This window comes from Podarcis filfolensis (assembly GCF_964270895.1).
Source record: "Podarcis filfolensis genome assembly, chromosome: 12".
Lineage (NCBI taxonomy): Eukaryota > Metazoa > Chordata > Lepidosauria > Squamata > Lacertidae > Podarcis > Podarcis filfolensis.
Genome location: NC_139614.1, coordinates 56,353,176 through 56,374,193, shown reverse-complemented (window position 1 = coordinate 56,374,193; position 21,018 = coordinate 56,353,176). Strand labels below are relative to the sequence as shown.

Genomic DNA, 21,018 nt, shown 5'->3' with positions numbered 1-21,018 from the left:
TTTTTGAATTTTTATTTTCATAATTTCAGCAATGTTTCAAACTCATGTACCGGCTCCACAGCAAAGAGGTTACAGGAGATTCCTGGAGTGAGAATTAATCCCAAACCGGGGATAGGGGAGCAGAGCCTTTATGTCCACCCAGAATTTGACAGAGAAGCTTCCTTCCAGCGCCAAAGCAGATGTCGAGATGGCCCCAGAAGGACTCTCAACCAACATCAACCAGCCCCACCGAGGGGATGGCTTGCTATAAGAACTTTATGCTTCTCCAATGGGGAAGGAGCCATCGATGCAGCTTTAAGGGCAGCAAAAGCAATGGTCTCAAAGTCAGTCCTGACCACAGGCCAGGGGGACTGGGCTGATAGGAGCGGCAGGTCAACCTGCGGGGAAAGTAACTCGCAGGAAAGACTTTCAGCTGGTAGCAAATTCCCTACTCTTCCATGACCCACTGATTATGGTATAAGGAGCAGGATTCACAACTCCAAGGGGACAGGAGAAGACGTCACAGCCACAAACGGAGCTTAAGGAAGCAAGCCAAGTTCCTATTTATAAAAGGCAGGTGCATAAGGAAATATTCCAGAGGTTGAATATCCCGTAATACGATGGGGACGACAGGAAGGGCTCAGCAGCCAACCTGTTTCAACCGAACTGCGGCAAAACATCTCCTTGGACCACTGCTTTGGCAAGGCAATAGCAACCGTGAGAGTTCTGTCAGAGAGCAGAACCAGAACCTCTGAAGTCCGGGATGAAGCCCTACGGAGGGATCCAGAAAACTGGAGAGCGGGCAGCTTAAGGCTGGCACACATCGCAGATCCACAGGGGATCACCTTTGTCAGAGTGGCTGCCCCTTTAAGGAGGTCCCGATCCACCTCTATGGGGCAGGAGGCAGCGGCAAGCACCTAATGAGGAGCTCTGAGGCCTTCAGTAGCCCAGAGGCAGCGGGCATGGAGGAAATGGGGTCGCTAGGGGGTTGAACAGAGGAGGGAAAGCGAGCCATCCGTTCTGGAGCCTCTTCCCTTGGCAGATGCGGAAGGAAGTGGCACTACCACGATATTTCCTTGCCCCGGCCCTACACCCACTGTACTGGGTTCATGGCTGGACCCCACAAACCACCGGGCATTCAAAGTGCCACTCTAGGGGGCTTCAGCAGCTGTCTTTGAGGAGAGGACCCCAGAACTGGCCGCTGCAGACGTCATTGGAAAGGTCTTTTCCCCGTTTGGGGGTATTTTGTGGGGATTTGTGCCTGTGGCCCCCGGGGAGGGGAGAGGAGGCTGTGCCAAGGGCCAAACCTTCCACAGAGCTGCAGCTGCTGCTATCAAGAGGGGTTCATGTCTCAGCGCCGTTGCCTTCCCAGCCCCACTGATCCCTGGGCATTCAGCGCGTGCCGCCCCCTGCAGGACGGGCAGAAATCTATGCCCTGGAGGTTGCAAGTCAGGCAGGTGCGTCCCTCAGGCGGACAGAGCCCGGGAGAAAAGAGAAAAGTTTGGCAAAGGAAAAGGAACTGGGGCTTATCGAGGCCGCAGAAACGGAGGAGGACTGCAGGGGGAAAATTAACAAGGCCCTCTCCACCTGCATCCACGGATGGTGTGTGGCCACAGCTTTGCCACACCATAAAATCCTAGCTGGGCCCATCTTGGCCAGGGAGAGAGACCCCCTTCCTTCAAAGTGAGAGGCTTGGCCATCCCAGGAACGCTGCTCCACTTTCTGACCCACGTGAGGACTCAAAAGAGAGCGGTGCAGCAGGCCTGCAGTTTAGGCCCTGGGGATCACCGTATTTTTCACTCTATAAGATGCTCTTTTTCCCTCCTAAAAAGTAAGGGGAAATGTGTGTGTTTCCTGTGGAGCGAATGCAGGCTGCGCAGCTATCCCAGAAGCCAGAACAGCAAGAGGGAGCGCTGCGCAGCAATCCCTCTTGCTGTTCTGGCTTCTGGGATTCAGAATATTTTTTTCCTTGTTTTCCTCCTCCAAAAACTAGGTGCGTCTTATGGTCTGGTGCGTCTTACAGAGCGAAAAATACGGTACGTCCTGGAGGTTTGCACGCAAAGGCAGGAAAACACACACACACACAACCCGAGTGACTATCCCCACCTTACTGGACTCTGTGAGGCCTCGCAAAGGCTGTTGGAGATTCCTGGGAGGCTCAAGACTTGAACCCCAGCACAGGAAACCGGGCCAGGGAAACCCAGCAGGGAAAGAGCTTTCTCTGCCCCTGCCACCTTGCTTGCCAGGCTCAGGGAAAGTCGCGCCAAATCTTGGGCGGCCCTTTCTGCTTGCTTCTCACCCCCAGCCTGTCTCTGTTTACCGGTCTGTCTTCCTGCCACCTGCACAAAGCCACAAACAAAGTTGTGCGGGCCTCGGGTGAGAACGCCCCGTTTTCTCCTGAGAGGGGTCCCTGACTGCCTTGCTGAGCTGAAAAGGGTCTGCCCGGAGAACGCTCTCGGTGCCTGTTTGAGGGCCGCCCCCTCAATGATGGCGGGTTGAATTCTCAGGCCCTCAAGTCCCCTGGGACTCGTCCGGCGGTGTTGCACCTCTTGCAGTGGAACAGGCGGGCTCCACTGGGCATCAGGGTCCCTTTGTAGGACAGCCACGACCCGCAGGTGTGGCAGCGCCGGCTCTGCATGCGGCTGTGGTTTTCCAGGTGTTCCAGCAGCAGCCCCTGGTGCACAAAAGTCCGGTCGCACTGCGGGCAGCGGAAAGGCCAGTCGTCCGAGTGCATCCGCCGGTGGGCGGCCAGGGCAGCCGGGTCAGTGAAGTAGACGCTGCACTCCAGGCAGGGGGCCGGCCGGCCAGGCGCGAGAGACTGCTGGTTCTGGTCGAAGGCGGGCGGGCCAGCCTTGCTGCAGACGGAGCAAGGCAGGGCCCAGTCGGCCGAGTGGACGCGCTCGTGGACGGCCAGCGACTTCTGGCTGGAGAAGCACAGGTTGCACTGGGCGCACGGGAACTGGGCGCCGGGCGCATGCGTCAGAAGGTGCTGGGAGAGCTGGCCCTGGAACGCAAAGCTCCGGTTGCAGCCCGTGCACTGGAACTTCCGCTTGCGGCTGTAGGGGTGGTCAGCGGAGGCCGTCCGCGGTGAGCCATCCGCGGCACACATCTCGCACTGGAAGAGGTTGCCTTCGACCGCTTTCCGCTCAGGGTCCTCCGTCGCGCTGGGTTGGGCGGCTGACTTCTTGTCGGTTTCCTCCTCCTCCTCTTCTGCGGCCCTGCACGGCGTACGGCGTCCAACTGGGGCAAAAAGCAAACCGTCTTTAGGAAAAGGGGGCTGGGCAGGCGCAAGGAAAAGTCTTCTGAGGCTCACAGGAAGGTGGTAGATCATTGGGTCCCTCCTGCTCAGTACTGTCTACACTGGCAGGCAGCAGCTGTCTGGGATTTTAGATGAGGAGACATTCCCAGCCCTACCTAGAGAGGTCACTGGGACTACATGATGGACTACATGGAACTGGCGGAAATGACTGGCAGAATCCGAGACCAGGGAGAAGAGTCAGTAGAAGAAGATTGGAAGAAATTTAAAGACTATATACAGAAACACTGTAAAATTAAGGAATGTTAGAAGGATGCTGGAATGAAGTTATGTGGTTTTACCAGTAATGCTACAAAGGGGTATGTAAAAATGGATTGTTAACAGGTGAGAATGTAAAGTTACAATATATTAAGATAAATTATTAAGATAAAAGCAAAAATGGTAAGGATTTGCTGAAACAACTACTGAACTAGAATACAAAAAAGGGAGGTGTGAGGAGGTCAGGGAAATAAGTAAATGAAAGACAAGACATGGAAAGACTGTTTTGTTTTTAATTGTTTCTATTTTTCTGTATTTTGTATTTTTTGTTTCTTTCTTTTTTCATTATTTCATTTTGGTAACTCTTGTAACTTTTTTGAAACTTTAATAAATATTATTTTTTTTAAAAAAGAGAGGTCACTGGGAGTCAAACCTGGGACCTCCTGCACACCAAGCAGAGGCTCTACTGCTGAGCTCCCCTAAAAATAAAGCAAGATTCTAGTCCTCAATGTTCTAAATCAAGGGCTGATTTAACCAAGTGCTGCTCCATGTAGCTCTGTATTGCCCACACTGACTGACAGCAGATCTCCAGGGTTCCCCCAACCTTGTCGACAGATGCGACTGGGGATTGAGCCAGGAACTTCCTCGAACGTTTTAATTTGTTTTTGCTAATAATCTTACTGACTTATTCTTTTTGCAGACCACTTTGAAGTTTTAACTTTTGAATGGAAGAGGTAAAGACTTTGGATTATCACAAAAGATGTGGGAGGAAAGGATTAATCATAGGAGCCACAAAAGGGAGGATGGAAGTCCATGAGATTCCTTGGAATCTTGTTTTTATTATTTATGTGTGCTATATTCCCTGTAAAAAAATTATTTGAAAAACCAAATAAATAATTTTTATATAAAAAAAGTTTTTACTTTTGAAAAGTTAAAATAAGAATACAGTCATACCTTGGATTACAGACGCTTCAGGTTGTGTGTTTTCGGGTTGTGCACCGCGCCGAACCCAGAAGTACCGGAACAGGTTACTTCCGGGTTTCGGCAATCGCGCATGTGCAGAAGCACTAAATCATGCTTTGCACATGCGCAGAAGCGCTGAATCGCGACCCGTGCGTGCGCAGATGGGACGGCGCGGGTTGCAAACATGCAACCCACACAGATCACATTCGCACCCCAAGCGTCCACTGTAAGACTAAAAAAAGATTAAAACTAGAAGGCACTTTCTAAATATCTGAGAAAGCTTTCCTAAGCAAGAAAGTTTTTAGCAGGTACTGAAAAGAGTATATAATGAAGGATGATATCAACAAGCAAGGAGTTCCACAGTTTAGGTGCCGCTACATCGAAAGATCTTGCAGTTCGGCCTGGATGTGGGTCTGGCTGAAGAATGCTATGGATCTTTAGGTAGCCACAACATCTCCCCAACAGCTCTATTCTATGCCGAAAACTAAAAGGCCTTCCTCCTCTTTGCAGGGGTTGGACTAGATGACCCTCGGAGCACCTTCCGACTCAACGGATTCTTTGATTTTATTATTCTTCCCAAGCCAGCCCTCACCTGCTGAAACCAAGACCTGCTGATCCTCGATGGGCTGTTCTTCTTCCTCTTCATCTTCTTCTTCTTCCTCCTCCTCCTCCTCCTGTTTAATCCAGGCAGGAACAAGGGGCCCTGTGGATGAGAGAGGAGACCGAAACTGGTCATCATTCCCCAGCAATCTTTTACCGGATCCAGCCCAATCGCCTTCTACTGTAAATCTGGTCCGCAGACAGTCCAGGAATCAGCGTGTTTTTACGTGAGTAGAATGTGTCCTTTTATTTAAAATGCATCTCGGGGCTATTTGTGGGGCATAGAAATTTGTTCATTTTTTAAAAAAAAATTATAATCCGGCCCCCACAAGGTCTGAGGGACAGTGGACCGGCCCCCTGCTGAAAAGGTTTGCTGACCCTTGATCTAAGCTTTAACTTTCTGTGAAGGTTTTCTTTTAATAGTTCCTGTGGGTAAAGACATGGGTAGGCAAACTAAGGCCCGGGGCCGGATCCGGCCCAATCGCCTTCTCAGTCCGGCCCGTGGATGGTCCGGGAATCAGCGTGTTTTTACACGAGTAGAATGTGCGCTTTTATTTAAAATGCACCTCTGGGTTATTTGTGGGGCATAGGAATTCATTCAATTTTTTCTTCAAAATATAGTCTGGCCCCCCACAAGGCCTGAGGAACAGTGGACTGGCCCCCTGCTGAAAAAGTCTGCTGACCCCTGCATAAGACCATTTAAAAGCGGAGCCCAATTAACCGCGGTGGAAGGAGGTGTTCTTAACTGCCTGCCTAGGACTGGCGGAGTACGGTAGGCATTTAAAAATTGGGCACAGAAGGCACCTGCTGAATCTCTAGTGGCAGGGAGTCCTGCAGGACCAGGCCGACGACGCTCAAGCTCTGTTTTCTCATTGTCGTCAAACAAGCTTCACCAACCCGGAGAACGGTCAACGGCACTGCTGGCCTGTTCTTGGTGCTCATCCCGGGGCCCAGATCCAAGAAGGGCTCCTGGTTCTGTGCCCAAGGGGCCTCAACACTCACCGCTGCCAGGGCTCATGGGAGACGCAGGTTCTTCCTTGATGTGGATTTCCTCCTGCTCTTCCTTAATCTGCAGCCCCGTCTCGTCTTGAACAATCTGGAGTTCTTTGGGAAATAAAGAGGAAATTTCTGTATACTCCAAATGATTTTTTCTGGGAATCAAACCTCAGCTCCCCCCCCTTTTTTTTGCTATGGCATTTGGGGAACTTCTGACCCCAAGTGCTGCTAAGAAGCAGTGTGGATAAAAATCAATGATTTAAAAAAATAAAATAAAATAAATTGGATTTTTTTTAGATCCAAATTGGATTTTTAAAATAAAATGTTTTCAGAGGAAAGATCTTTCTAAAGAGAGGACTCACCCAAGTCGGGGTCGATGGCGAGGTTCATTTCTTGACTCTCTTCTGGGTCATCAAAGGGCCTCACCTCCTCCTTGATCTCTTCCCCGTCCCAGGAAGAAGTGTCCGTTGCAGCAATCGGGGACCCTGAGCCCAGGGAATGAATGAATTTTATTATTACGGTCACAGACCAGTCGTCCGGGTCACTTACACTATCAGGAAAATCATAAAACACAACAGGGATACATTGAATTGCAATTGGGTATAACAGAGACAATTCAGATATAGCGGCAGTTAAAAAAATATATATATTAAATCTTGATCACTAAAATATAACCTAAAATTATCATTTAAAACCTTAATCGTTTTGGTAGTACAGCTTGTTCCCGAAGTTTTATGGCAGTCGCACAGAATTTGGCCACCCTTAGCGTAATCTCCAGATCCTTGTCCTCTACCAGGAGTTTTAGACATTGAAGTTTGGACCCATTTGGAGATTTTTGTATAACAGGAGTGATAAATACCGAGCGTATATCCCCGTAGAAACAGCAGCGTAACAAGAATTTGGATGAGCCCAGGGAAAATGAGGCTACGCATGACTTCTTGCTCTTCACTTAGCACATCTCCCATGCCCAAGAGCATCCCTGCGCAGACACTCGCTGCAGGCTCAGGAGGGCAAGACAACCAGAACCGCCACTCAGAGCGGCTGGGACTTGTGTCTGTGCTTGCTTTTTTCCTCCTCCAGACCGTTCCCTTTTCCTCGTGTGCCACATCCCAATTGTGAGATTCCTTAACAGCAGTACAGTGGTACCTCAGTTTAAGAACAGCCTTGTTTACGAACTATTTGGTTTATGAACTCTGCAAAACCGGAAGTAGTGTCCCGGTTTGCGAACTTTACCTCGGTCTAAGAACGGAAGCCGAACAGTGGAAGGGACCTGGTGGCAGGAGGCCTTGTTAGGGAAAGCGCGCCTTGGTTTAAGAACGGTTTCGGTTTAAGAATGGACTTCTGGAACGGATTAAGTTCGTAAACCGAGGTACCGCTGTACATAAAAAAATATGATGAGTCTTCCTTACTGGATCGGACCCATCTAGGCAAACATCCTGCCATCACGGTGGCCAACCAGCTGTCCCAACAGGAAGCCCAAAGCAAGACCTGACATTTTATCACATGTGGTGGGAATGTAAGAAAGTAAAGAACTTTTGGCATGATATATAATGAGATGAAAAAGATGTTGAAATATACATTCTTAAAAAAAACAGAAGCATTTTTACTTGGTATTATAGGCCAGGACATTAATAGGCAAGATGTTAAACTGTTTTTATATGCAACAACAGCGGCAAGAGTATTGTTAGCCCAGAAATGGAAGCAAGAAGAAATTCCAACGAAAGAAGAATGGCAGACAAAATTAATGGACTATGCATAATTGGACAAAATGACAGGAAGGATTCGAAACCGCTGCGCTCCCGAGGCTTCAGGCGGCTATCCTTGAAGCCAAGGAGCCTGCATTCGCTCCATAAGATGCACACGCATTTCCCCTTAATTTTTGGAGGGGAAAATGTGCGTCTTATAGAACGAAAAATACAGTAGTTTGGATCGGGGGATGGTCTGCACCTACAGATCTGTACACAGAATCTGGCGACCATCCAGGTCGTCTTATGAGCTTTGCCTAACAGAAAAAGGTCGAATTTTTGCTTTTCCGGGAAGTCAGTGAGCCTCACCAGCAGGGGATCAATGTTCTCACTACGTGCCTCTTCATAAAAGGGACATCTAAAGAACAACTGCTCTGGGCTTCCTCTCTCCCCCAATGAACAGGCGCAAAGTCTCTGAGCATATGGGACTTTTTAAAAGGCTCCTTCCAGGACCAGCGAGTTTAGAGCCGAGCTTCTGGCAAGTGAAAAAGCCCTTCTTGCATTTTTGCATATGAGAAAGAAGAGATATGCTGCTGGTGCGGCTATCTCTCTCTCGGTTTCTCCAATTTTATAGTCGGGGCACCTTGAGCAGTCCTGTTGACTCTCGGTGTCTGTGGTTCTTTGCCTGACCGTAGCTTCTGCCTGGCCCAACATCTTGCTCGTGTGTTTTCAACCCCAAACAGTAACATTGCCACCAGGAAAGTGGAGAGGGCCATTTAAGGGAGAAGGGGCTTGATCCCTCATCACCCCACCCACCTACCTGGATCCACAGGCAGCTCCTCCGCCTCTGAGTCTCCCAGGTCTTCCACACGGGGTTCCTCCCCTCGCTCAATCTGGGACAGGATCCTGGGCTTGGAAATGGCATAGTCTGGCCACGGGAAAAGGAGAGGCAGTCAGTCTCATTCAGAACAGGGTGGTGGGGAATGCACAATGGGCAGAAATGCCAGGGGGGCACGAGGAAGAGGATGGGGGGGAGAGAGAATGCACATTAATTGGAATATAGAAGCAGCCTACCCAAAAGCAGGTGTGGCACAGATATATTTTAACATCCTTTATTGTTGAAAACATCACGGCTCCTGGACACTGGAGGAACTTAGCCCTTTCAGCATATACTAAAAGTTATGGATCTCATGAACAAATCCGAATAAAATATACACACAATGACAGAAGGGATGTTATGTGATCTTCTAAACCGTGATTTGTTGGTTCCGGATGACACAAGCTGCGCTCAGTCAAAAAATGGAAGTCAAAACATTTGAAAGTGTGTGGCACAGATTTGATTTATTATATTCCTACGCCACTTTTAATTCAAACATCTACTTCCTTTTAAATGTTGGTTTCCTTTGTTCTTACGGTCTACTTTGCAGTTCCGTTCTGCATTTTCATGCCGTGAACCGAGACCTTCGGACGAAGGACGGTACACAAATTCAATAAATAACAATTGAAAAATAGCATTTGATTGATGTTGAAGTGAAACTGAGTTGAGAAATTAGACTAAGAGCACATATTGATGTAGGAATGTATTAGATAATATATAAAGAAATATACAATAATAAGAGTACATTCATTTGTAAAAAAAGGAATATACAACGGGAAAGACAGGAAGTCTAGTTTGTTGGTATGTATACTATTTTGGGGGGGGTTGTTTTTGTTTTCTCTCTTTGTTCTTTCTTTTTTTTGTTTCATTTTCTTTCTAGGTATATAAAACTTGTATATAATTTTTGCATACATGTTGGAAATTATATTATAGTAAGTCCTGTAATGTAATATGACAACATTTACCGATAGAAGAATGCTAACAAATAAATAAAATGCAAATTCAAAAAAAAAAAAAAGATAAATAACAATTGAAAAATAGAACGGCCTTCAAAGCAGCTTACAAGAAACAGGCAGCGATAATGCAGACACACGTAACGGAACAGCACAAAGACGCCATTAAGCATTTGGGAAATTTAAGAGGGAAAGAGAGGCACAGATCCCGCCTGGGTGTTGAAGCTCTTACCCAGTGACACCAGCATCTCGTAGTTGCTGCGCATGACCCCTTTGTACAGCTCCTTCTGGCCCTCGTCCAGGTTGGCCCACTCCTGAGCGTCAAAATGGACCGAGATGTCGCCGAAGGTCACTGGTACCTGGGGTGGAAAGCGTCCCAAACGTCAGAGCGCCCATCTCCGTCCATCACATCCAGAGATCTTTCCCCCTCCACCCACTTTTCATCTCTTCATCCAAGGGGAAAAAACAGCAGCTCAGGCCTAGGGGGTTCTCAGCAAATCTTCCCAAGAGGTCTCGCCCAGTATACCTGAAGGAGCGTCTCCACCCCCATCGTTCTGCCCGGACACTGAGGTCCAGCACCGAGGGCCTTCTGGCGGTTCCCTCATTGCGAGAAGCAAAGCTACAGGGAACCAGGCAGAGGGCCTTCTCGGTGGTGGCGCCCTCCCATCAGATGTCAAAGAGATAAACAACTACCTGACATTTAGAAGACATCTGAAGGTTCAGGGAAGTTTTTAATGTGTGACATTTTAATGTATTTTTCATCTTTGTTGGAACCTGCCCAGAGTGGCTGGGGAAACCCAGCCAGATGGGCGGGGTACAAATAAATAATAATAATAATAATAATAATAATAATAATTGTTGTTGTTGTTGTTGTTGTTGTTGTTGCCCCAAGAAAGTAGCTGCGAGGACTGAATGCCCACCACTCTCAAAAGGCTCCTGGCCCGGTTCCTTCCCCAGCAGCCTAAGGCTCAGTTGTCTTGGCGCTCTTTGCTCCACCCTCTTCAGACCTCTACTGCTTCTGGGAGACAGGAGAGAGGCAAGCTGGTCCCTGTCTTCTTCCACAGGCTGCCAACACACAGCTTCTGATTTTGGGCTGACCTCTGTCACAGCCTCTTCCTGCTCACCAAACTCCCAACACTGCTCCCTCCTTTCCTCTGACCACTGGGCTCTGAGCCTTTGTCCCCCGGGGGTTCCCTTGGGGATTCCCCGCGTCCAGCCAGTGCATGTCAGGTCAGGACTCTGCACCATTTCAAACAACACAGCGAGAATACCAAAAACTAAAAACAAAGAAGGGATCATTGTTAAAAAGGAAATTAAACTCCGGTAGAATGTTTGAAAATCCATAACAACACAGATGGTAAATAAGGCACGGCATAATAATAATAATAATAATAATAATAATAATAATTTTTTATTTGCACCCCGCCCATCTGGCTGGGTTTCCCTTTCTTTGCGGGAAATTCCCTTATTCCAGCGCCGTTTCCCGCTGCAATCCCGGATTGTTAGCTATTCTGTAGACTGTCCCTGGGACAGGTGAGGCTGCTGATCCCTTATTTTCGAGGCTGCTGACCCTTATTTTCAAATCTGAAAGTTGACAGCTATGCTCCCAAGACAGATGATGATGATGATGATGATGATAATAATAATAATAAATTTTATTTATACCCCGCCCTTCCCAGCCAGAGCTGGGCTCAGGGAGGCCAACACCAGTAAAATTACAGTAAAAGCATAACAGGAAAAAGAAACCCAATTTAAAATACAGGTTAAAAATGCAATTTAAAATGCAGCCTCATTGTAATAGTAGCCCATAGATCAAAACCATAAGGGGAGGGAAACATAAAGGTCAGACTGAGTCCAAACCAAAGGCCAGGTGGAACAGCTCCGTCTTGCAGGCCCTGCAGAAAGATGTCAAGTCCCGCAGGGCCCTAGTCTCTTGTGACGGAGCGTTCCACCAAGTCGGGGCCAGTACTGAAAAGGCCCTGGCCCTAGTTGAGCCCAATCTAACCACCTTGCGGCTTGGGACCTCCAAAGTGTTGTCATTTGTGGACCTTAAGGTCCTCCGCGGGGCATACCAGGAGAGGTGATCCTTTTCTTCCAAAGCAGATCGTTCCCAAAGGTCTGTCGGGATAAAGGTGTCTTCACGTGCAGGTGGAAGGACAACAAGGAGGGACTCCAGAGGTAGTCTAGCCAAACCCCTCGCAAGGCAGGAATCCCAGCTAAAGAAATCCTGACAGACGGCCAACCAACCTCTACTTTAAAAAAAACCCTTACGTTGGAGTGGATGCCAGGAAACCAAGAATTATGTTCACGTGTGGTGGGGGTGTACAATTTTTCTGGCAAAGGGTGCTACAGGAGATAACAGAAATCACTGGGTTAAAGCTGACCAAAAGTCCAGAGGCGGCTGTCAGGGAACTGCCATCGGAACTAGCGGAGGAGGCGAGGCTCCACAGCGATGCTGGAGAGGGGCCAAGCAGGGAGAGAGGCAGGTCTCCGGCTGGGGAAGAAAATCAGCGCAACACCAGGGATAGAGGGGGGCCGATGGGGGAAGCAGAGAGGGGGCTCCAGGACTCTTCGCAGGAGACCAGCGAGGAGAGCACAGGTCCTCCGCTGCCCACACCCACCCTGCGCAGAAGACTTCCGCGCAGGGAAAGTAGGCGGCGACTGGGCGTCAAAGAACTGCTTTGCTGGAAGAGGTTTAAGAAACACCCACTGATGGATTCTGCCAGCGACTGAACAGCCACGGAGTGGATGGCTGTCCAGCGAGAAACGGTTAACCAGCCAACCTAGCCCAGAGCGGCGGCTATTTACGCACGAGCAACCCCTAAAGCCATTACAGCGGCATTATTATCAATTTACGACGGAGCAGAAGGTTCACAAGCTATGAAGGACTTGGAGAATGGATGGCAACTAACGGATTGAGGCTGAATCCTGACAAGACAGAAGTACTGTTTTTGGAGGACAGGGGGCGCGCAGGTGTGGGGGACTCCCTGGTCCTGAATGGGGTAATTGTACCCCTGAAGGACCAGGTGCGCAGCCTGGGAGTCATTCTGGACTCACAGCTGTCCATGGAGGTGCAGGTCAATTCTCTGTCCAGGGCAGCTGTTTACCAGCTCCACCTGGTACGCAGGCTGAGACCCTACCTGCCCACAGACTGTCTCGCCAGAGCGGTGCATGCTCTGGTTATCTCCCGCTTGGACTACTGCAATGCACTCTATGTGGGGCTACCTTTGAAGGTGACCCGGAAACTGCAATTAATCCAGAATGCAGCAGCTAGGCTGGTGACTGGGAGTGGCCGCTTAGACCACATAACACCGGTCCTGAAAGATCTGCATTGGCTCCCAGTACATTTCTGAGCACAATTCAAAGTGTTGGTGCTGATCTTTAAAGCCCTAAACGGCCTCAAAGGCCCAGTATACCTGAAGGAGTGTCTCCAGCCCCATCGTTCAGCCCGGACACTGAGGTCCAGCACTGAGGGCCTTCTGGCGGTTCCCTCGCTGCGAGAAGTGAGGTTACAGGGAAACAGGCAGAGGGCCTTCTCAGTGGTGGCGCCTGCCCTGTGGAACGCCCTCCCATCAGATGTCAAGGCTATAAACAACTGTTTTACTTTTAAAAGACAACAGAAGGTGGCCCTGTTTAGGGAAGTTTTTAATGTCTGACGCTGTATTGTTTTAATATTCGGTTGGAAGCCACCCAGAGTGGCTGGGGAAACCCAGCCAGATGGGCGGGGTATAAATAAATTATTATTATTATTATTATTATTATTATTATTATTATTATTTACCAATTTATTGACAGCTGCACGAGTTATGATAGCTAGGAAGTGGAAGGGGCAAGCAGAACATAAAATGGAAGAACGGTATAAAGAGGTGTGGGATATAGCTATTAATGATAAATTAACATGTGCTATTAAGGTAAGATGTGGAATACGCAGGAGAAATGATTCTGAGGAGATATGGAGGGTGTTTGTAGGATTTGTACTGTTAAAACAGAAAGGGGTCAAACCATCGCAAGAGGTGTTGAAATTTTGGGAGACTGGATAGTTACAATGGAATGGTCTCAGTGGTGGGGTGCACATGTTTATTCTTATTTATTGATGATTATTACTTTGTCTAAAAATAAATAAAAATAAACCTTCCATTAACGACAGCCCACCACCTCCGGATGGAGTCCAGTCCTCTTCCCGTCAGAAAGTGCTTCTTGACGTTTATTTTGGAATCACTAGGCCCAAGCTACCTCACAGGGCTGTTGTGAGGATAAGATGGGGATTGTCACGTAAGCCGCCTTGAACTCCGTGGAGGAAAGGCGGGATGCAAAAGTAATTAAGAAGAATCGCAGCGAGAGAAAGAGTCCCTGTATACAACTTAATATCAGCAAGACAAAGGAGATGGTGTTGGACTTTGGGAGGAAGAGAGGAGAACTAGCCCCGCTGTGTGGAGAGAGTCTCTTAGGAGTTTATCTCAGTGAAGACCTTACTGGGAAAATCAATACAACCCAGGTGGTTAAGAAAGCCCAACAGAGACTCCATCTCCTCAGAGTCTTGCGGAAGAACGATGTCAATCAACATTTGATGATCTCCTTCTACTGGTCCACAACAGAAAGTGTCCTTTCCTACTGCATCACGGTGTGGGACGCTGGTTTGACATCAACAGATAGGAGGTGCCTACAGAGGGTGGGGAATACAGCACAAGATATTATGGGCTGTCCCGTGAATCCGCTGGAGAGTGTGGAAAATTCTCAGGGATGATTCACACCCTGGCTGGCTCTTTCTTGATCTCCTGCCCTCGGGCAGAAGATATAGAAGCAAGAATAGTCGCGCCAACAGGGTAAAGAACAGCTTCTATCCATTAGGCTGCTGAATGAAAAGAGAACAATAGGGCAACTGACTTTCGGGTTTGGTGGGTAAACGAGGGGAATTAAGACTAAGAGAGTTGAGTGGGGGGTGCTTGTGTAATCTCACTGTATACAAGTTGTACAAGTGACAATAAAGTATTTCAATAAAAACCTCCACGGAAGGAGTGTTCAACACATATATTTTGTATAATTTACATATATGTTGTATAATTTACATATAATTTGTATAATGTACATATAATTTGTAGTGCAAATTAAGCTGGCCGGAGCAATATTACCTGAGGGATTTCTCCTTTTACGCCCGGAGGAAGCCTCAGGATCCAGAAGTTGCGGTTCTTCAGCAGGTTCTCCAAGTTGTCCAGCCTCCTCTGGAGTAGGCTGTTCTCCCGGATCAGGGTCCCGAGCGCGGACAGTTTGCTCTCCAGCTCCTGCCCCATCTCCGCCACCACCCTCTCGCAGACAACCCACTTCTCCTCTGCAGCCACCATCCTCCTCTCCAGGCCCTGAAGCCTGGCACCGTGAGAAGGAAGCGCCGTGTCTGTGTCTTCCACGGCAGACCACAAAGACGCCTCCGGGACGGGCACCTTCCTCTCCCCGTTAAACGTGGCCTTGCAGGGCGCCGCAGGGCACGACGGCAGCTGGCAGCCGGATTCTGAAACCTCGAATTCCATGGCTTGCTCTGCAAGGGTGGAGGAAATGGAATCAGGAAATTGTAGAGTCGGAAGGGCCCACCAAAGGTCATCCAGACCAACCCCGTGTGATTCAAGCGCTGGATGAGAATCGAGCCTCCAACACTGTTAGAGAGCAGGAAAAGAAATGCCTTTCAGAGGCTGCTTACCGGAAGCTGTGAAATTTCACCGCTGGGGACAGGGTCCTGGGTAAGAGTCGCTTGCCAGGTTTTGATGCCCCTTATCGGAACCAAAACACCAAAGTTGGAGAGAGATGTGCGCCGCGTTGGGGATGCCCTTCACCCTAGGAAAGGGGGCCTTGGGGAAAAGTTGGCAAGCTGCCAAGAGGGAAGAAAGCCAAAAGCTTAGATGCCATCCTCCCTTAAGTCCCATACCCAAAAGCAAAGGTGTACTCTCCCCCCCTTTTCAAGCCAGAGTAGGGCTCCTGCAACACCCCCAGAAACGTCTTTCGAAAGCAGCAGAGCCCTCAACACCTTCGCTACACCCCAAAATAAACAGCAGGAATTATCCCTGCCTCTCTTCTGCTTTATCCGACCTAAGGCGTCCTCAAGGAACCCCCAAAGTGCTTTGCTGCACCCCAAGGCACCCTGAAATGCAACTGCCTGGCCCTTCTGCACCCAAGGCACCCTGAATTGTAAATGATCAACCCTTCTGCACCCCAAGGCACCCTGAAATGCAACTGCCTAGCCCTTCTGCACCCAAGGCACCCTGAATTGTAAATGATCAACCCTTCTGCACCCCAAGGCACCCTGAAATGCAGCTACCTAGCCCTTCTGCACCCAAGGCACCCTGAAATGCAACTGCCTAGCCCTTCTGCACCCAAGGCACCCTGAAATGCAAATGATCAGCCCTTCTTCACCCCAAGGCACCCTGAAATGCAAATGATCAGCTCTTCTACACCCCATGGCACTCTGAAATGCAACTGCCTAGCTCTTCTGCACCCAAGGCACCCTGAAATGCAAATGATCAGCCCTTCTGCACCCCAAGGCACCCTGAAATGCAAATGATCGGCTCTTCTACACCCCATGGCACTCTGAAATGCAACTGCCTAGCCCTTCTACACCCCATGGCACTCTGAAATGCAACTGCCTAGCCCTTCTGCACCCAAGGCACCCTGAAATGCAAATGATCAGCCCTTCTGCACCCCAAGGCACCCTGAAATGCAGGTGATCAGCCCTTCTGCACCCCATGGCACCCTGAAATGCAACTGCCTAGCGCTTCTACACCCCATGGCACTCTGAAATGCAACTGCCTAGCGTTTCTACACCCCATGGCACTCTGAAATGCAACTGCCTAGCGTTTCTACACCCCATGGCACTCTGAAATGCAACTGCCTAGCGCTTCTACACCCCATGGCACTCTGAAATGCAACTGCCTAGCCCTTCTGCACCCAAGGCACCCTGAAATGCAAATGATCGGCTCTTCTACACCCCATGGCACTCTGAAATGCAACTGCCTAGCGCTTCTACACCCCATGGCACTCTGAAATGCAACTGCCTAGCCCTTCTGCACCCAAGGCACCCTGAAATGCAAATGATCAGCCCTTCTGCACCCAAGGCACCCTGAAATACAGATGATCAGCCCTTCTGCACCCCAAGGCACTCTGAAATGCAACTGACCGGCCCCTCCGCGCTCACCCCCCCATCCCTTTGCAATACCCTCCGCCTGCCCTGCCGCGTCTCTCCCGCTTTTGTCTCCCGCGCAGAGCCCCACACTTGCCTTGGGTCCGTGGGGCCGGCACTGCGCATGCTCGCGAGGACCAGGCCTGGGCGACGAAGCCGCAGCTCCCCGGGAGCGACTCCGGACCGCCACCTGCGGGCCAGGAGGAGAAACGCAGGGAGCCGGCCGCCGCCGGAGGGCTACGCAAGCTCCTCCCCGCTTCACCGGATTGGCGCACAGGGCGGAGGTATTTGCATAGACACGCCCCCTTCCCTGCTCTGCCGGGCGCTGTCGAACTACAACTCCCATCATCCCTTTCCATGGGGCGCGTTTGCTGGGGCTGATCGTTGCTTATCTATGGTTGCGTTTATTTGTTGCAGACTTTATTTTATTTTATTTTATTTATGGTTGCATTTGTTGCAGACTTCCCCCCCCCCAATACTTTTTATTGCTTTTTTGTAACAACAACAAATAAAATAAATACTCTTACATTCAAAAATTTGAATGTCTTCTTATTTACCCGGACTTCCTTCCACCCCTTCGACGTTTTTCATGTCTCAAATCTTTTCTTACAGTTTCTTATTTACACTCCATCCACATCACAAGTCTGCATTTGTTGCAAACTTTTAGAAAGCAGCCTGTTTAGGGAAGCTTTTAATGTTTAATAGACTATTCTATTGGAAGCCACCCAGAGTGGCTAAGGAAACCCAGCCAGATGGGCAGAGTATAAATAACAAATTATTATTATTATTATTATTATTATTATTATTATTATTATTATTATTATTAGCCTCCGTGGTTTGTTGCTTTTAATGACATCTGACCAGCTTCAATGGTCAGAAACGACAAGTGGCAAGAGAAGTTGATGAACTATGTAGAACTGGCAAAAATGACAGACAGACAAAGAGAAAAAGACAAAACAAAACAAAATTTTTTCTTCCAGTAGCACCTTAAAGACCAACTAAGTTAGTTCTTGGTATGAGCTTTCGTGTGCATGCACACTTCTTCAGATGTCTGAAGAATGTTCTTCAGATGTTCTTCAGATGTCTGAAGAAGTGTGCATGCACACGAAAGCTCATACCAAGAACTAACTTAGTTGGTCTTTAAGGTGCTACTGGAAGAAAAATTTTTGTAAAATTTTGTTTTGTTTTGACTATGGCAGACCAACACGGCTACCTATCTGTAACTAGAAAAATACAAGAGAGACTTTGAAAAAGATTGGGAACCATTCATATTATGTTTGCAGAAACAAAGAAAGCCAATAGACGATGGCAGGATTGAAATAAACATTCACATTATTAGCATTAGAAAATGTTTAGAAGATAGTGAAATATGATGGTGTATTTACTGTTATTTTTATGCCTTTAGGTTTGATGTTATGTTATTAATAACTTTTTCTGTTTAGAGATAGCAAAATGGGTGAAAAGAGAAACAAACCAGAAGCGAAAGTTGGGGGAAGCCCTGGAGGGGAGGGAGGGAGGAATATATAGTAAATGTTAAGAATTTGAGATGTGTGTAATGAATGAAAAAGAAAAATGAATATTTTTTTTAAAAAAGAAACCACAAGTGCAGTCTGGAAAGTCCTCAAGCCCTTATGGATTAGACAGGGAAACAATTTTGCTCAAAACACACCTCCCCCACTAATTATTACGTCATTGTGGCTTAAGACTCAGGCTTAGACTTCCGGGTTGGCGCCATCGCCGAATGGCGGACTCCCTCCGAGCTCCGGAGGGAGTCTGCTCGGCAGGGGCTGGGTTCTACCGCACCGGCGATGCGGGGACCCTTAGAAACCACGGCCACGGAGGCCGTGGACATGGAGACTCGGCTTGCACCGTTAGCGCCCTCCCGACTCGTGAAGGAGCCTTTTTAAAGGCTACGGATCGGGTGCCGGGGAGAAGCGTGGTGCCTTGAGTTCTCTGCTTCCCCTGCTGAGCGAAGCCGCATGCCATTCGGCGGAGAGCGCTGACTTCTTCCATTGAAAATTCGGACTTTTCAACAACAACCCGTGAGTAAATTTGGAAATCGGGTTCAAAAGGAGGAAAAAAAAAATTTTTTTTTTCGAATTGGATACGAGCGGGGGGGATCCAAAAAGGAAGTCAGTCCCCTCCCTATTGTAAACTTTCCAAAACAAGGACGGGGAAACCAAGACCCAAAAAGGCTTGCATTGCTGATAAAAATCCAAAATTTCACGATGGGGAACTACAAGAACTGTGCTGGAGGAGGAACTGGAGAAGGGAAACGCAACCCCCCCCCCTGGGAACCGGGGTGACTGAAGAGAGAGCCTGGTGAAAGGAGTCGGAGATCTTGACAGCTGTCAAAATAGCTGTCAAAGTCGAAAAGCGGAGTGGATTTTATTATGAGAACTTGGCTGGTTAAATTTGATACAATTTGCTACAACTTGTTAAAATTTGGATACAAAATGGCGAATATGGATAACAAATTGACTTTTGGATTAGAGGAAACAAAGATACAACAATCCCCCTTGAGGAGTTTCGGGACATTACAAGGATTGGGAAAGTGGAAAAACACCAATGGAACTTTACAGGACTGGTTATCTTCTGGGAAAGCTGCAAAACGGAAATAACATCTCGTCTTCAGGGTGTTTTCTTTTTTGTTTTTTTTAAAGGAGACAATAGATTTTTCTATTGAAGAAAGGAAGGGACTGAACGTAAGGTTTTGCCCCTGAATAACAACCATCCCTGCAGACTTACCAAACTTTCGAACTACAACGTTTTAGCAGCGGAACAAAGGGAAATCAGACTACAACCTGGAAAGAACAATGGAGGGAGTTCTATTACAGTTTTATTAAAGACTGAAGTTAAAGTTTTGAAAAATAATGATAATAATAATAATTTTGATTTTCAAAAAAATTTATTTTTAATTTTAAAAAAGAAAAAGCCAGCAAGGAGTTGGGGAAAAGTTGTGATTTATGGTCTTAAGAATTCCAGGCAGACACCAGGGGTTGATGGTCAGGGGGAAATTAAACCGGGGACAGGGGGGGGAGAACTAAAACTCCAAAGGCTTGCCAACTTGGTTATTTTTTGCTGAATTGGTCTATTATTCATTATATTTTTTTTATTCTCTACCTTTTCTGTTTCTATTATCTGGGGTGCTTCTTTTATTAAAAAATGGAAATTGTGGAATGACATGGGGTGGGTCTTGGGGAAAGAACACTGGGTTTTTTTTTTTTTTCTTTTTTTTACTGTAAAACAAATTAAGTTTCAATTTGAATGGGGAACTTGTTTGGCCAACAATATGAAAGGGGAATATGGTAGGGGTGGGGGAAGGGGGGAGTCCCGTAAAGTGATATTTTTTGTATTTTTGAAAAATTTTAATAAATATTATTTAAAAAAAAAAAAAAAAAAAAAAAAAGACTCAGGCTTAACCCTCTCATGGTATGGTAGAGTTGGAATGGACCCGAGGGCCATCTAGACCAACCTGTGGCACTCACATCTAAAGATCCCCTGACAGATGGCCATTAAACCTCTCCTAAACAGCCTCCACCGCTGTTATCGAGGGCCCACCGCTTTCTGAGCTCGTCTGTTGAACGGCTCTTGCCGCCAGAACCATGTTCCTCAAGCTGGGTCAGAATCTCCTTTTCTGATATTTGACTCCGCTGGTTCAGGTCCTGCCATCTGGAGCAGCAGAAAGCAAGCTTGCTCCATCTTCCACACAACAGCCCTAGAGATACCTGTGGATGCCTATCATGTCACACCTGTCATCCCTCATCTCCAAAAGATGTGTAACTCCATTCACACATTATTTCATTCAGTTGGTTAGGGTGTGGTGCTAATAATAATAATAATAATAATAATAATTTATTTGTACCCCGCCCATCTGGCTGGGTTTCCCCAGCCACTCTGGGCGGCTTCCAACAAAGATTAAAAACACATTAAAATGTCACACATTAAAAACTTCCCTGAACAGGGCTACCTGCAGATGTCTTCTAAATGTCAGGTAGTTGTTTATCTCTTTGACATCTGGTGGGAGGGCATTCCACAGGGCGGGCGCCACCACCAAGAAGGCCCTCTGCCTGGTTCCCTGTAACCTCACTTCTCGCAGGGAGGGAACCGCCAGAAGGCCCTCAGAGCTGGACCTCAGTGTCCGGGCAGAACGATGGGGGTGGAGACGCTGCTTCAGGTCTACTGGGCCGAGGCCGTTTAGGGCTTTCAAGGTCAGCACCAACACTTTGAATTGTGCTCGGAAACGTACTGGGAGCCAATGTAAGTCTTTCAAGACCGGTGTTATATGG

At 48.0% G+C, this 21,018-nt stretch overlaps 1 protein-coding gene across 3 annotated transcripts; it reads right to left on the bottom strand.

The window, feature by feature from the left end:
• Nucleotides 1–1,217: 1,217 nt before the first annotated feature.
• LOC310746073 (uncharacterized protein) lies at nucleotides 1,218–16,861 on the bottom strand. Of its 3 annotated transcripts, none has more exons than XM_083579774.1 (9): nucleotides 16,827–16,861; nucleotides 15,257–15,424; nucleotides 14,697–15,097; nucleotides 9,800–9,926; nucleotides 8,558–8,665; nucleotides 6,415–6,537; nucleotides 6,059–6,160; nucleotides 5,049–5,159; nucleotides 1,218–3,219 (listed from the first exon to the last, which is right to left on the bottom strand). In XM_083579774.1, exons 3-9 carry the CDS (start codon nucleotides 15,087–15,089, stop codon nucleotides 2,483–2,485), a joined length of 1,701 nt encoding a protein of 566 aa, XP_083435900.1. In that variant the 5' UTR covers nucleotides 15,090–15,097; nucleotides 15,257–15,424; nucleotides 16,827–16,861; the 3' UTR covers nucleotides 1,218–2,482. The 3 variants fall into 3 exon arrangements, with proteins under 3 accessions (XP_083435900.1, XP_083435901.1, XP_083435899.1); XM_083579775.1 differs by lacking the exon at nucleotides 16,827–16,861 and adding an exon at nucleotides 16,766–16,817; XM_083579773.1 differs by lacking the exon at nucleotides 16,827–16,861 and adding an exon at nucleotides 15,872–16,323 and having other exon boundaries at nucleotides 15,257–15,694.
• Between the last annotated feature and the right edge of the window lie 4,157 nt (nucleotides 16,862–21,018).